Source organism: Podarcis cretensis, assembly GCF_951804945.1.
Source record: "Podarcis cretensis genome assembly, chromosome: 1".
Classification (NCBI taxonomy): domain Eukaryota; kingdom Metazoa; phylum Chordata; class Lepidosauria; order Squamata; family Lacertidae; genus Podarcis; species Podarcis cretensis.
The window spans coordinates 64108672-64123199 of NC_137170.1; the positions used below are offsets into that span (position 1 = coordinate 64108672).

At 43.5% G+C, this 14528-nt stretch overlaps 1 protein-coding gene and 1 long non-coding RNA gene across 6 annotated transcripts in view; one reads left to right on the top strand and one right to left on the bottom strand.

Moving 5' to 3' along the window:
* LOC307216712 overlaps positions 1-14528 on the bottom strand; it is a 427955-nt gene that overhangs the window by 184852 nt on the left and 228575 nt on the right. The window lies entirely within an intron of this gene.
* The window catches only part of ANO3 (anoctamin 3), a 241881-nt gene that overhangs the window by 179018 nt on the left and 48335 nt on the right, over positions 1-14528 (top strand). For all 5 annotated transcript variants that reach the window (XM_079963900.1, XM_079963901.1, XM_079963902.1 and 2 more), the window contains 5 exons: positions 2752-2883; positions 4125-4231; positions 7299-7354; positions 8966-9087; positions 11344-11478. In XM_079963900.1, the coding sequence (XP_079820026.1) occupies positions 2752-2883; positions 4125-4231; positions 7299-7354; positions 8966-9087; positions 11344-11478 (552 nt within the window). The remainder of the gene's footprint in view (positions 1-2751; positions 2884-4124; positions 4232-7298; positions 7355-8965; positions 9088-11343; positions 11479-14528) is intronic.

Genomic DNA, 14528 nt, shown 5'->3' on the forward strand with positions numbered 1-14528 from the left:
TTCCTGATAAAGTTAAAGGTAAAGGTACCCCTGCCCGTACAGGCCAGTCGTGTCCGACTCTAGGGTTGTGCGCCCATCTCACTTAAGAGGCCGGGGGCCAGTACTGTCCGGAGACACTTCCGGGTCACGTGGCCAGCGTGACGAAGCTGCTCTGGCGAGCCGGCACCAGCGCAGCACATGGAAACACCGTTTACCTTCCCGCTATAAAGCGGTACCTATTTATCTACTTGCACTTAAGGATGCTTTCGAACTGCTAGGTGGGCAGGAGCTGGGACCGCAGGCGGGAGCTCACCCAGCCGCGGGGATTCGAACCGCCGACCATGCGATCGGCAAGCCCTAGGCACTGAGGTTTTACCCACAGCGCCACCCGCGTCCCTTTTTTCCTGATACTAGATCAGAAATGCAATTCAGTGTAAACAAGTGCATAGTGTTGCACATCAGGGCAAAGTAAATAAATAAATTTTAATTTCACATACATGGTCATGGGGTCTGAACTTGCAGCGACTAAGAACAAGATAGCTTGATGAAGTTCATCATCACCATCATTTTTCATTTCTATACCGTCTTTCTATCTTACAATACTCAAGGCAGTTTATAAGCTGAAGAAACAAAAAATGTACATCTTATAACAATCTAATGCAATAGTAAATGTGATAATAAAACAAAACTGTAAAATAAGCAACCTACATCAAAAAAGTAGCATTCAACAAGATGTCAACAGAGTGTGCAGCAGCTGAGAAAAAGGCAAATTCTATGCTGGGGATCATTAGAAAGGAATGGGAAATAAAACTGCCAAATTGTGTGACTGCATTTGGAATACCATGTACTGTTCTGGCCTTTGCCTTACCTCAAAAAAGCATACAGTAAGCCTGCAACTTACATGGGGGGTGCATTCTGGAGATGACACCTAAAGCCAAATTTGCATGTAGTCCAAACATATTGGGTTCAATAGCAGGTGGGATTACCCAAATCTTTCTTCCTGAATGCCCCCCCTTTATTTTATTTTATTTTTTATTTTCCAAGTGCATAAAGCTGAATGTGCAGGAGTTAAATGTTTGTAAGTTGTGGGCTGGCTGTACTGTAGAGTTGAAAAAAGGCTACCCAAATGATTGAGGGGCTGAAGCAACTCTGAGGAAAGGTTGCAGCATTTTGAGAGTTTTTAGTTCTGAGAAAAGGTGAGTAAGAGAGGAAATTATGCATGACATGGAGGTAGTGGGTAGAGAAAAGTTTTTCTGCCTCTCTCTCATAACTTGTGGGCGTCCAATAAAACTGAATGTTGAAAGAGTCAGGACAGATGAAATGACTTTTCTGTGTAGCACATAATTAAACTATGGAAATCACTCCCACAGGAGGCAGTGAGGGCCACTAACTTGGATGGCTTTAAAAGAGAATTAGACAGATTCAAGGAGAATAAGATTATTACTGGCTACTCACCACAATAGCTATGCTCTGCCTCCACAGTCAGAGATGGCAATGCTTTTGGATACTAGTTGCTGGAAACCACAGGAGGAGAGAGGGCTTGAGCTCAGGTCATGTTTGCAGGTTTCCCATCGGTTCCTGATTGTCCACTGTTGGAATAAGATGCTGGACTAGATGGGCCACTGTTCTAGATGCTCTTATCTTTCAACACCCACAGTGCATCTCCACATCAGAAACAGCAGCAACAGCTGAACATGAGGGCATCTGATGGAGCTCTGTGGTGACAAGGGCAGGCCAAACCTGTGGTTCCTCTTCATTACACTTCAAGAGGCCTGTAATTTGGCCCTCAACAGAAGAACAATATTTGGAGATTGTTTTATGCATTGCATTTGTATATTTTATTGATTTTTGTAAACCACCCAGGAGAGACTTTGGTCAACAGGTGGCCTAGAAATAATTCAAATAAATACCATAAGAAGAGCCCAGATAGATCTAGTCTAATGTCCTGTCTTGTGGAGAGACATCTCACTAACAAACCAAATAGAGTCAAAGAATGTAAAATGCTACAATGTTTTTGTCACAGGCCCTACATATTAATTCTATTGCAGCTTACGAATACAGGTTGGAGCGGGATGTTTAGTGAACAGGTATAAGGGAAACACAGCTATTATATTTGTGAGGCCTCATTGTATATTTCACCTCAGACTAAATGGCAACCCATGAGTTATGTGTGGGGAGCTCTGAACCTCCAGATATTGCTGGACTACAATTCCCAAACTCTCTGACCATTGAATTTGCTGACTGGCACAGAAGGGAATTGTGAGTGGAAAAAACATCAGGGGCTGGAAGAGGTTCCTTATCTCCTCTCTAAATCCATTCATGTGGGCCATTCCATTCCATTTTCCCCCAACCAGAGCAAGGGGAAGCAACACACATCACTGGTAGAGCATTTGCCTTGCAAGCACATGCATCTCATGTTGAATCCCCAGCATATCTAGGTAGGTTTGGGAGAGACTCCTGCCCGAAACCCTGGACAGCCACTGCCAGTCAGTGTAGACAGTAGTGAGTTAGATGGACTCAAAGGTCTGACTTGCTACAAGGCAGCTTCCTATGTTCCTAGTGTTGGCAGTGCCACTTATAATACTTTTTTTAATCCCCTGGTTATGCAGCTATTTTTCTTCATTTTGAAGAGGAGGACATTATAAAGAACGTGGCTTCATCTTCTTTGTTTTCCATTCTAGTACAACCCTCCCATTGCTGGGTAGCATGTAGCGAAATCTCTAGGCAAAATGCATGCAAGAGATTGAAGTAATTTTCCCCCAAATGTTCCAGTTTGCAGAGGAATATGAGAGAACTGAAGAGCTGGTTGCCCAGAAATCCAATGAAACTTGACAAAGAAGCACTTCCTGACCTGGAAGAAACAGATTGCTATACGGCGCCCTTCAGTCGCGCACGCATACATCAGTAAGTGGGGGACCCATATGTATATATTCATAAGGCACCCTGATTAATATTTCACTTTTCCGCAGCAGGTGACATAGCATCAATCATCATTAACAGATGGCTGATGTCAAAACTGAATGGTATTTACATTCTAAAAATTCTGTCATCTATATTCAGTGATATCTTCTAGCGATAAGCCTTTAGCAATGTAGGGTCAGGCACCAGTGCCATCCCCTGGACTGGCTTTCTTTTCTCCAGGGTAATTTTGCAGTATTCTCAGAGCAACAATACTAAATTCAAAATGTATGAGCTACTCTGAAATCCTAAGGGCCAGAATCACAAGTGCTACATTTTTGTTTCATAAAGCAGAATCACAATTGAATGTTCCTGATTAAAACCATAAATCTCATATTCATGAATTTTATGACCCAAGAGGGAAATCTCACTGGTGCAGGGCCATCCAATTGGACATTAGCAGGTCAGCAAAATACCCTATAGTGTTTTGTGTACATAAAGTTTTGGAAGCTTATTCGAAAAGGCCATTGTCTCAGAACCAGCTTGAAGATTGCTTGAATTACACTACTTGCAGAAATTAAAATGTTTTAGGTTTTAGTTGCTCACATTTTAAGTGGGGCAATGAGATCCTTGAACATTTGAAGTCACCTGACACTCATGGATTTGCTTTTCAGTATTGATTTAACTAGGCCGAACTACAAGTTGAACAATTCAAGTGATATAAATAAGATCTTAATACATGGCCTTTTTAAGAAACATGTTAATTGTGTCTATTCAGAAGTACTGGTAAGTCCCACTGAATTCAGTGGGTCTTAATACCAGGTAAGTGGGTATAAGATTGCAGCCTAAGCTTAGGTTCTGAACCACATTGAAAATCATGGGATGGAAAGGGCATCACTGACTATATGGTATCCAAACCATTCCAGGGAGGCAAAGGTATGGTATCCAAACCATTCCAGGGAGGCAAAGGTTTCTGGCACAAGAAGTGCATGCTGCAACAGCAGAAGGGAAACCTAGCTGGGGAGTAATATTAGTAAGGGCAACTGCTGTGGAAACAGGACAGCAGGTGAACCCAAAAGGCAAAGGAAGTTTACTGACAGACGTTTGAATGGCAGAAAATCAAAGGCTCAGGTACCCATGCTTGTATTTAATGTGTGGAGCTATTTCATTCGTTGTGAGATATATTGTATGGTGATATTTTGACAGTTGCTTTGAAAATTAATCAACATCAACTATCTCTTCAACAGTTTTACAATAAACAACAAGGACAGTTTCTTCAGCAACTCCACGAGAAGTAGAATAGTACACCATATGCTGCAGAGAACGAAGTATGAAGATGGGAAATCAAAAATGGGTATAATTCCACTTGGGTATTAAGACTGCTTGTTGTTAGCAACATATGCTCTGCCAGCCAAAATTACTGAGTGAATATCTAAACTAAAATATAGATAACATCCAGTTGGAGAAGACATCATGGAATTTTCACCTGGGGACCCTCCAGATGACCATTTTCTTAAGCATTTGTCCAATTATGCTTGCACAATGCTTACGCAGATGTTAGATTATATCCAGCATTTATTGCACATTTCTTCTGATTTGTTTGTTACAGGACAATAAGCATTCATTCTCATTTGCTTGCACGGTGTTTACATTCGTTTCCATTAATTAGTCTGTCAGTCATCCCGTATTTTTCAATACATTTCCCCATCACTATCCAAACCATGTAAAGAAAAAGTGATTTATATGCATTGTATGTGCCATATAAGGACGCAGGTGGCGCTGTGGGTTAAAGCCTCAGCGCCTAGGACTTGCCGATCGAAAGGTCGGCGGTTCGAATCCCTGCGGCGGGGTGCGCTCCCGCTGCTTGGTCCCAGCGCCTGCCAACCTAGCAGTTCGAAAGCACCTCCCGGTGCAAGTAGATAAATAGGGACCGCTTACCAGCGGGAAGGTAAACGGCGTTTCCGTGTGCGGCTCTGGCTCGCCAGAGCAGCGATGTCATGCTGGCCACGTGACCCGGAAGTGTCTCCGGACAGCGCTGGCCCCTGGCCTCTTAAGTGAGATGGGCGCACAACCCCAGAGTCTGTCAAGACTGGCCCGTATGGGCAGGGGTACCTTTACCTTTACCTTTATGTGCCATATAACATTGTGCCACCAGATGGCGATGTGCAGTCCCGTTTTTCTCTACCTGTTTTCCCTGTTTAAATTTACAATGCTTTAAATGGAAAAGCTTCTTTGATGTGTCTAGATCCAACCTAATTCTTTCTAAAAAGCAGATTTGTTGTGCTAAGACAGCAGAGTCCCTTAATCAACATTAAAACACAAACCTAAAGCTTTGGAATTCACTTGAATTCCTCCTGGAGGAAGAGGCATCCCTAAGATTCTTCATATAGGGTTACCATATTTCGAATAGTTGTTGAGCTTTGGAGGAGGGGACAAATTCAAAATTCAGCTATTTTTTAAAGGAAAATCAGCAAAAAAAGACACTGCCAACATGGGTTGCCACACATCCAGATTTTCCCGGACATTTTACCGATTTCTGCCCAGATGCTGCTTCCAACTGCCGTATTCCAGGTATGTCCAGGAATTTCCAGACGTATGGCAACCCTAGAAGTTCACAGAAAACTAACAATAGTTGTCAATTTGACAAAGATTGTTAATAAAGGCTTGAATCCAAAGGTGTTTTGCACTTGTGAAGAGGCCCTTACCTGTATACTTGTGCAAGGTATCTACATCCAGTTCTTTTAATTTCCTCATCCTGCACTCAGTCTTCTTCATAGCCATCCCACTATAATTATTTTGGAATTTATTTTTGATTAGGCATGCAAATAATGTATTTAGTTAGGGACACAAAGACTGTAGTTGTTTCGCTTATCAGCCATAACAAAACAGAGGACAAACCTCCCCCAAAACGTTCAGTTGTGCCACAAGTTCTTATTTTCCTAGATGCCAGCACAAATAAAGAAACAAACCAAGCAACATCACTTTCATTATGAAACTGGAAATAGTATATCAACTTACTGGGGGAAACAAAGTTCCTCCTGCAACTAAAGCTGTGGGGGTTCCGTGGGGATCCTTATAAAGTGAGCATTGGGGGATGTAAAGGACAGCATCCGCTGCCCCAGTGTAGGAGCTGCATGTTTATTGTGAGCAGCACTTTTTAATCTAGGACTTTGAAACTCAGACTTGAGTCCAACAAGCAGCAAACTGATCCATGCCTCATAGCTTTTGACAGTAACCATATTAGCAAATGACCAGATGAGAAGCAGAAGAGCAAAGAGCTTTTATCTGCTTGGAGAAACTTGCTGACTGGACTTGAAACACCATTAGCCTTGCATATAATGATTTTTGAATTGGTTCATCGTTTCAGGTTAAGGAGAACTAGAATTAGGGTTGCCATATTTTGAAGAGCAAAAAAAGAGGTAGTCGGAGCTGCTGCTAGCCAGAGCCAGGGAAATAAGCCATGGCAAGCAGAGCAGCCCAAGCCTGCCCCTCACAAAAAACCCCCCACACCTTGGACATTTACTTTTAAATGTAAAAATCTGTCTGGATTGACCTGTTGGCAACCAGCCAAAGAAGAACACGGAATCCACCACACTGTCACATCAGGATTCCCTTTTTGTACGATGCAAAAACACACACCTGAAACATATACACAAGTGTGCATTGAAGATATTACAGTGCAGTAGGCCCACTTGAGGCCTTTGTGTGATGGCATCAAGATTGGTGTGTGTGTTTGTGTGTGTGTGTGTGTGTGTGTGTGTGTGTCTGTGGAAGCCAATCGGGCGCCAGGGGTGGCACGTGTGCCCTACACCCAGGGGTGGGGCCAGCCAACCATGAGGGCACATCCAGTCACCTGCAGGGGTGGGGCCAGCTGCCTGCGGGGCGAGCCGGGGCAGGACACTTTGTGGGGCCTCTGAGGAGTTGGCCTCCTCCCACTCAGCCATCCTACAGCTGGGGGGGGGCAGACCGTTTGGGGCAGCGCGGAGCCTGTGGGCACCCAAGCCACCATGTCACTCCCAGGAGAGATGCATGGCTCAGGCACGCTGCAGGCCCCGCTGTGAGTGCCACCCGGCATTTTGTCAACCCCCTCAGTGGTGACACCCAGGGCCCCCGCCACCCCTCCGCCGCCCCTGAACCTATCTAGAAAAAAAGAAGAAGCAGACAGAAAAATGGGGGGGGGGCTGGGCATGTGTGGCAACATGAACAAAAGCCAGAAAATATTCTTAACAAGGAAATTTATATACTACTTCATATTTCAAAGAAAATCTCTATGTGGTTTACAGCCAGCTAAAAATATCACAAATGTAATGCAGAAATAACGTTAACAAAATCCACATTTTGGAGCAGCACTTGGATGTTAGCACTTGTGTTAAGGAACCTGATTTCTAAGTTGTGTTATTGTCTTCTTCTTCATTCCCTAGGCATTAACAGATTACTCAACAACGGAACTTATGAAGCTGCATTTCCACCTCACGAGGTAGATTAAGTAGTAGTGCTTTGAGTATGGTATGTTTATTCTAAGTTTGTGTTAACCTCCTGCAGTCTGCAAATGAAATGTAAATTTGCTCTCAGGTATTTCTGTTTCTCCGCTCCGTCAGTCTTCTCTGAGGACCCCTTCTTCAATCTTCGTTGTGTAGTTTTTTGTTGCGCTAGATGTCATTTGTTGCATAGCATGCAACCCATCCAATGCATGTTTATTCATGAGCACAAGGTTCTAGCCTAAGGCACAACACCCACAAGCAAGGGGGAGCCTCAGGTCCAGATGCTGCATATGGCCCTCCAAGCCCCTTTATCCAGCCCCAGGACATGCACCCATCCCAGGCACAGTCCCTCCTGGCTCTGCTTTGCACTCTCCTTGAGGTTTTCTTGTTTGTTTGTTGCCTGGCTGGGATGTGCTCTCAAACTCTTGCTTTCTTGAATGGAGGATAAAGAGAACTGTGTGTATGTGTGGAAGCTAGCCTGCAGTACAAAGGTGATATTTGAATTCATTGCTCTGTCTGATTTTGCCTTTGACTCCTGTAAGTTTGCCCAGAAGGGAACGTGGCCTTCTGGCTGAAAAAAGTTTCTCTAGTCCATGCCATAGGCAATAGGAACTTTGTTTCCTGGAAAGCAGATAGTCATAGGTAAGGTAAAGGGGACCCCTGACCATTAGGTCCAGCCATGACCAACTCTGGGGTTGCGGCGCTCATCTCGCTTTACTGGCCTAGGGAGCCGGCATACAGCTTCTGGGTCATGTGGCCAGCATGACTAAGCCGCTTCTGGCGAACCAGAGCAGCGCACGGAAACGCCAGAGCGGTACCTATTTATCTATTTGCACTTTGATGTGCTAGGTTGGCAGGAGCAGGGACTGAGCAACGGGAGCTCACCCTGTTGCAGGGATTCGAACCGCCAACCTTCTGACAAGCAAGTCCTGGGCTCTGTGGTTTAACACACAGCGCCACCTGCATCCCCAGTCATAGGTAGCATAGTGCATATATTATTATATATTACTATATTAATTTTTTTGATTAACAACATTTCTATGCACCCCAATACTTGGAAGAGGGCCTAAGTGGTGTTCTACATTAGTATAAAACAATGGAATATGTTATTTCAACTCACTGCAGTCAAGTTCTGCCCAGTGCACCAGCCTGTAGGACGGCAAATTTCACTCACAAAGTCCCATACCTGCATCTTCCATGACAAATCAACCTTTCAAGTCAAGCAGGAAGCTTTGGAGATGATGTTGGGCTGAGCATGGTTAGAATCCTCACTGCAATGCACCATATACTTGCATTAATAATGGACAGTATCTTCCAGCTGGAAAGTACTTCAGTTCTATGCTGTCAAGACAAAGCACTTCCAGAAGGATCTCTCTGTTTTTGTTCCAAAATAATGTTTTCCTTCTGTGGAGATATTTATAATTACCTCAGCTTGAGCAGAGTACGCTCAAGACTGTACTGTTCAGCATTGTTTAGTAATACATGGAGCAACTGTCCTGTTCCATTAGAAATGTTGTTTTAATATTTTTCTTAATTTCTTTATAAGAACCTTTTTCTTTTGTATAAGCACATAACAATCCCCCCCTCCTCCACTATCTGTCTTCCAGGGAAGTCACAAGAGCAGGCATCCCATCAAAACTCACGGAGCCCAGAATCATCGACATCTGTTATATGAGCGCTGGGCACGGTGGGGAATGTGGTATAAATACCAGCCTTTGGATTTGATCAGGTACTCCAAGAATACTGCAGAACTTGGTTTAGTCCCATGAAAAGGGAGGAAGGCTGAATGGCATTCCAATGAACATTCTGCTGTGAACAGTCTCCTTCTATCAGCCTAGTGTTTTAAATTGGTTGGGTAACCTATGTTCCAGGGATTGAATGCATCCTATTGTGCCACTGTTATCTGGCCCTTGGGACACTCCCTTGGCCCCACCCCTTGTCCTTAGGCCACACCCCTCACCAATAGTGTTCTACAGTCTCAAGTGGTTTTGCCTGACTGGAATGTGTCTTTGAACTGTAGCAATGTCTCTTCCTTTGCTAGTTAGAGGATGGAGGGGGTATATGTACAGGGCTGTCTTAAGCAAATGCAGCGCCATGGTGCAAAGATCCACCCGGTGCCCCCCCCCCCAGGTTACTCAGTCCCAGGCATGCAGGAGGGTAGAGCCGGCTGGCTGCATCTGGTCTCACTGGCTCGGTCACCCCCAAACCTGCAGTGCAGAGCCGCCCGCAGCAGAAGAGCCCACCGTGGCGCTCCGACCAACGGGTGGGCTCTTCCCCGGACTCAACTCTCTGGCCCCGGACTCTCAGCCTGGCGCCCCGATAGCCTGGTGCCCAGGTGCCCCGCACCCCTAGTGCCTATGGGTAAGATGGCCCTGTATATGTAAAAAATAAACCTCTGGCTTTTGTGCAGTTGAAATCTGGCCTGTGTAGGTAGACATTTATTGTGCCATGCACTTTTCCCGCTGGAGTGTGACCTCTGGATGATTGATGTAATCCAGCCTTCAGCCTGAGAAAAGTTCTCCATCTTCTTTAAGTAGTGTATAAATTGATTTTTAAAAAATCTTTGATTTGTTTCTTAGTTCTGATGATGAAATGCATGCTGTATTCAGAAAATGTAAGATAATTTAGCATGCATCTGCAAATAAATACAGTAGTGCAAATACAGTACTGCAATCACACTGAATTGGCTGTGCCAGTCCATTTGCAATGTGCCAACTTTGCCACCACTTTTCCCTTTCCCTCTCCCTTCTGATAAGCAGCAGCCATGAAACAACCCAGTGGTCAGGTGAGTGCTGCCACCCCCCCCCATGCCACCTGCTACTGGTGTTACCAGATCTACTTATTGGCATGTGTGGAAGGAAAGACTGCCTAGGCCATGTCCAGAGACTCTGGCTGCATTTTGACATCTGGCTAAACCATTGCGTAATGTGACATGAACAAGCCAGGCAAAGCAATGGTTCATGCATTTCCCCCATCCCCTCTCCTACTGTAGCATCTCAGGAGGATGTTGAAAGTTTCTCTTCTGTTTTCCATTAATTGCAGTTTAGTGTTTCAAGCTAAAACTATGGTAAACTATGGGTTGTTGTTTTGAAACAAGCCAGTTTCAAAATCCAAAGGTTAAAGTTTTGAACAAACTATGGTTAACATTAACACATCAATACAAGAAATTGCAATTAAGCAAAAATCAGAAGCAAAACTATGAAAAAAACAACAACCACAGAGCAAGGTTGACCTAAAACATTTTGCTGCCAGAGCAGAACAGCAAGTCAAAGTGTCTAGTACTCAGGTAAGGCCAAGTCATTTCAGCAACAAAGTCCCACAAAAATACAATTGTAATAACATAATAACTAACAATTTGCTTCCCTTTTATGACCATCAAAATCAGCTGCCCCAAGGTGACCACCTCACTCTGCCTATTTGCAGGGCCAACTTTGCTGCAGAGTTTTGTTCATGCCATGTTAAATTATGGTTTAGTGTTGCATCTATATGTACTTTTTAACCTGTAGTCAGTGATGGTAACAATACTCCCTGCTCCACTGTAGTCAGTGATGGTAACAATACTCCCTGCTCCCTGCTCTACAAAAAATAAACAGACAGGACAAGTTGTGCCTGACTTGTGTTAAATAAAAAAATATGTATGGTCCAGAACAGGCTTTTCCACTGTGATGAACTCCCATTTCAAACTACAACTCCCATTGCCCCTGACTATTAGTCAGCTGGCTGGGACTTAGGTAAATTGTAGTCCAAAACATCTGGCCAGCACCAGATTGGGAAAGCTGACCTTGACTGCAATCAGTGGCCTTCAAATTATATGTTGAAGCGAAATAAAAGGGGTTTGCCAAACTCATTTCTAACCAAATCCCATCCCAACTTGAAGAGTAGTTCCACTTCCACTTAAGGTGAATGCTCTGTTGCCAAGGCTAGCTTTGGCATTCAATTACTTTGCCATTTAAGCCTATTGTATATTTACCTTTTTCTTACGCAGGCGGTATTTTGGAGAGAAAATTGGCCTTTATTTCGCTTGGCTGGGATGGTATACTGGGATGCTCATTCCTGCTGCACTTGTTGGGCTGTTTGTTTTCCTTTATGGATTATTTACCATGGATTCCAGCCAAGTAAGGTAAGAGGTGTGGGGATGTCCTCTTTTATAAAATCATAACACAGCATGCTCTGTCGTTATGAGCTGGCAGCTCTCAAGCCCTATCAAAAGTAGCTGTCGAAATGGATCACGAGAATAATGCAAATTGGCCTAAGCCCTACTCTGCTGCCTGAATATCATATGGAAGAATCACAAGGTGGGTTTTTCGTACCGGACAGAAGGTGTTTGGTGTGTGCATGATGCTTTTAGTGTGTGATCATCTTCACTCCAGTTTCTGTTTGCTTTTGAAGGATTATTTTGAGATGCAGAGGATCCACTTCACAGTAATTAAAAATGAAATAAAATTCTGGTATGAGCTACTTTCACTCCTTAGAGAAGCATTTACATCAAAAGGTGGGGGGGGGGCGACAAAATGACTCTCTCTATACTGAAAAGTTATTATTCTATGATGACCATAAAATAAAAGCATGACAATGCAATGTAGCATTTGAAACTAAAATCTCCCCATTCTGACCTGTGCGTCATAAAGTTATCTTGCCTCAGTTACCTTGTGTTGTGCTGCCATCACTTTGTACATTCTCTTACCCCCTTTGACAACAGCCAATGATGTAGAGAGAAGTTGAGGAAAAGCACAATGTGACAATGTTATGAATTACACGGGAGCAAGGAAGAAATAAATGCTGAGATGCTGTTTTGGTGTCCCCCTTCCAATAAAATAAAAACCAACAACATTGCTCTGGAGGGTTGGGGAAAACTCTGAGGAAATTTGGGGTTTGTGAAGGGATGAGTGGGTTGGAGTTCTGTTGCACAAGCCAAAGTTCTAATGATTCAGTGACTTCACTGCATACAAACAAACAGCTCTTAGGTTGGATGGGGGAAAGAACGCTATGCCCCCACCCCAAGCAGAACTGTCCAAAACCTTCCAATGTCCTATTCTTTTAAAAGAATATATTTTACTGCTTTTTCACATGTAATAAACTTAATTAAAACATAGCAGACAACAAACAGCAGCTAGTCTGTTCTTTCTTGGAAAAAAGCGTAACAGCTGTTTGAAATTAGAACCATTACTTAGAACAAGTTTATGATGCACATTAAAGTCTCTGATCCAAAAAATTTCTCCAGATGTTTTGATAGGTCATGCCTGTTATTAAAGCATCTGCAGGCCTTTTAGACAAGACCTTTCCCTAACAAATAGAAGGTAATCCCAGACCTGGCCAATAGGTTTGAGCAATCCTCCTGGTCCCATTAACCCTCTCCTGTCCCTGACATTGATCCACCATTGCCTCAAGGCCAAACCACAAAACAGTCTTATTCACAGTAAACAGATGGCAAACCCACAAAAATATCCTGGGGAAGAAATCTCATTCCAGTAGGCATCATTATGAGGGGAAATGGGATAGAAATGCTTTTAACAAATAAATAAATAAATATTTGTGAAAGCCTTTTGATAATCAAAACTGTGGGTGGGATTCAGCTAAAGAGGCTCATCCATAGAAGGCCTGTGCCAATACATCCATGTGTGCAATGGGCCCTCTCCTCACATGGCTCCTCAAATTGGTGTGTGTGTGTGTGTGTGTGTGTGTGTGTGTGTGTGTGTTTTGAGAAGCCATGAACCATCATGTTGACAGGGGCCATAGTCAGACACAGGTCACACAAAAGGCATAAGACTCCATCGTCAGTGAAGTTAACTTATTATTCAAAGAAACAGCATACAACTCAGAAACACATCCCAGTAGCTCTTGCCCCTGTAGAGCAGTTGCCAGGACTGAAGGTCCCTGCCTTCTACCCTTTCTAAGGCTCCTCCTCTTTCGGATGTTTCCCAAGAATTCTCCAATTGCATGTGTGTATCACTGGCTTCTGCTCTGCTCTCCTCCTTATCCTGTATGTTCTTGGAGACCAGGGGGAAGGGGAACTTGTTACAGCAGGAGAGGAAGACTCCATGGATTCTTCAGTAGTCTCTTGACCTCCCCCCCTTCTCTGCTTCAGCCTCAGAGTCTGAACTATTTCCTGTCACAGGCTCTTCCTGCTCACTAAACCCTGTTGCCTCTTCAGCATCATCCCCTCCTCCCAATCCTCTCCCTCTGACCTCTCCTCAGTGTCCCACTACCAATCCCCAGCTTCTGAGCCATCCTCCTTTTGGGATTCCTTTGGGGGTTCACTGGCTGGTGCCTCCTACTACTTTAACTAGTCAGTCCCTGACACATGTGAGGGAGAAGAGGGAGGGGTGTCATTCTGTCTGTCAAGCTGAAATGTTTGCACTGACGGAATGATCAGAAAAGCATTGAAAATTAATTAATTAAACGTATTCCTCCCTAACTCAGAAAACGTGGTTATTATTCCTAACATATTAATTGCATAGCTACACTGCACAACTGCAGTACATTCACTGCACTGTTTTAACCCTCATCAACTAAAGTGTCAAGGAACACAAGGATCATCCTGGATTTCCATTATGCAACAAGACTTCATGTCAGTTTGACAAATTAGCATCCCCAAAAGTCATAACTATTAATTTAATGCGTCAATACAAAGCCATCTGGTTTTAAGACTACTGGATTCCAAAATCGTTGATGCTCGTAACTGAAAAATGAGCAGAGTGTGTCGATAATGGCTTCATAGGTTTGTCCACAAAATGTAACATTTGCTAGCCAGGCCTCAGCAGAGCTTAGTGTAATCAGAAACCCATTTTAAGTGCAAGAAGCCAGGACTGGGACACTTTGTTTAGTTATCTATCTACTATTTCCACTTCTATCCCATCATTTGTCATTTCATGACCCCATGATGGGCTACAACATAAAATACCTCATTGTGCATGGCACCATAAAATACAACATAAGACACTATTAAAACAAACAGAAAAAACAGTTAAAGCAATTAACAACTCAGTTTTGTAATATTTTGCAGACATGCTATGTGCCTTCATAGCTGGCAACCTGGATAATATGAACCAATGGAAAGTTTGATACAGAACAGATTTTGACTCATCAACAGACTCATTGATGTTCTTCAGTTATTTTATATATTTGTATATATCATAGTAATACATGATGCAACAACAGGCATTCAGCAGT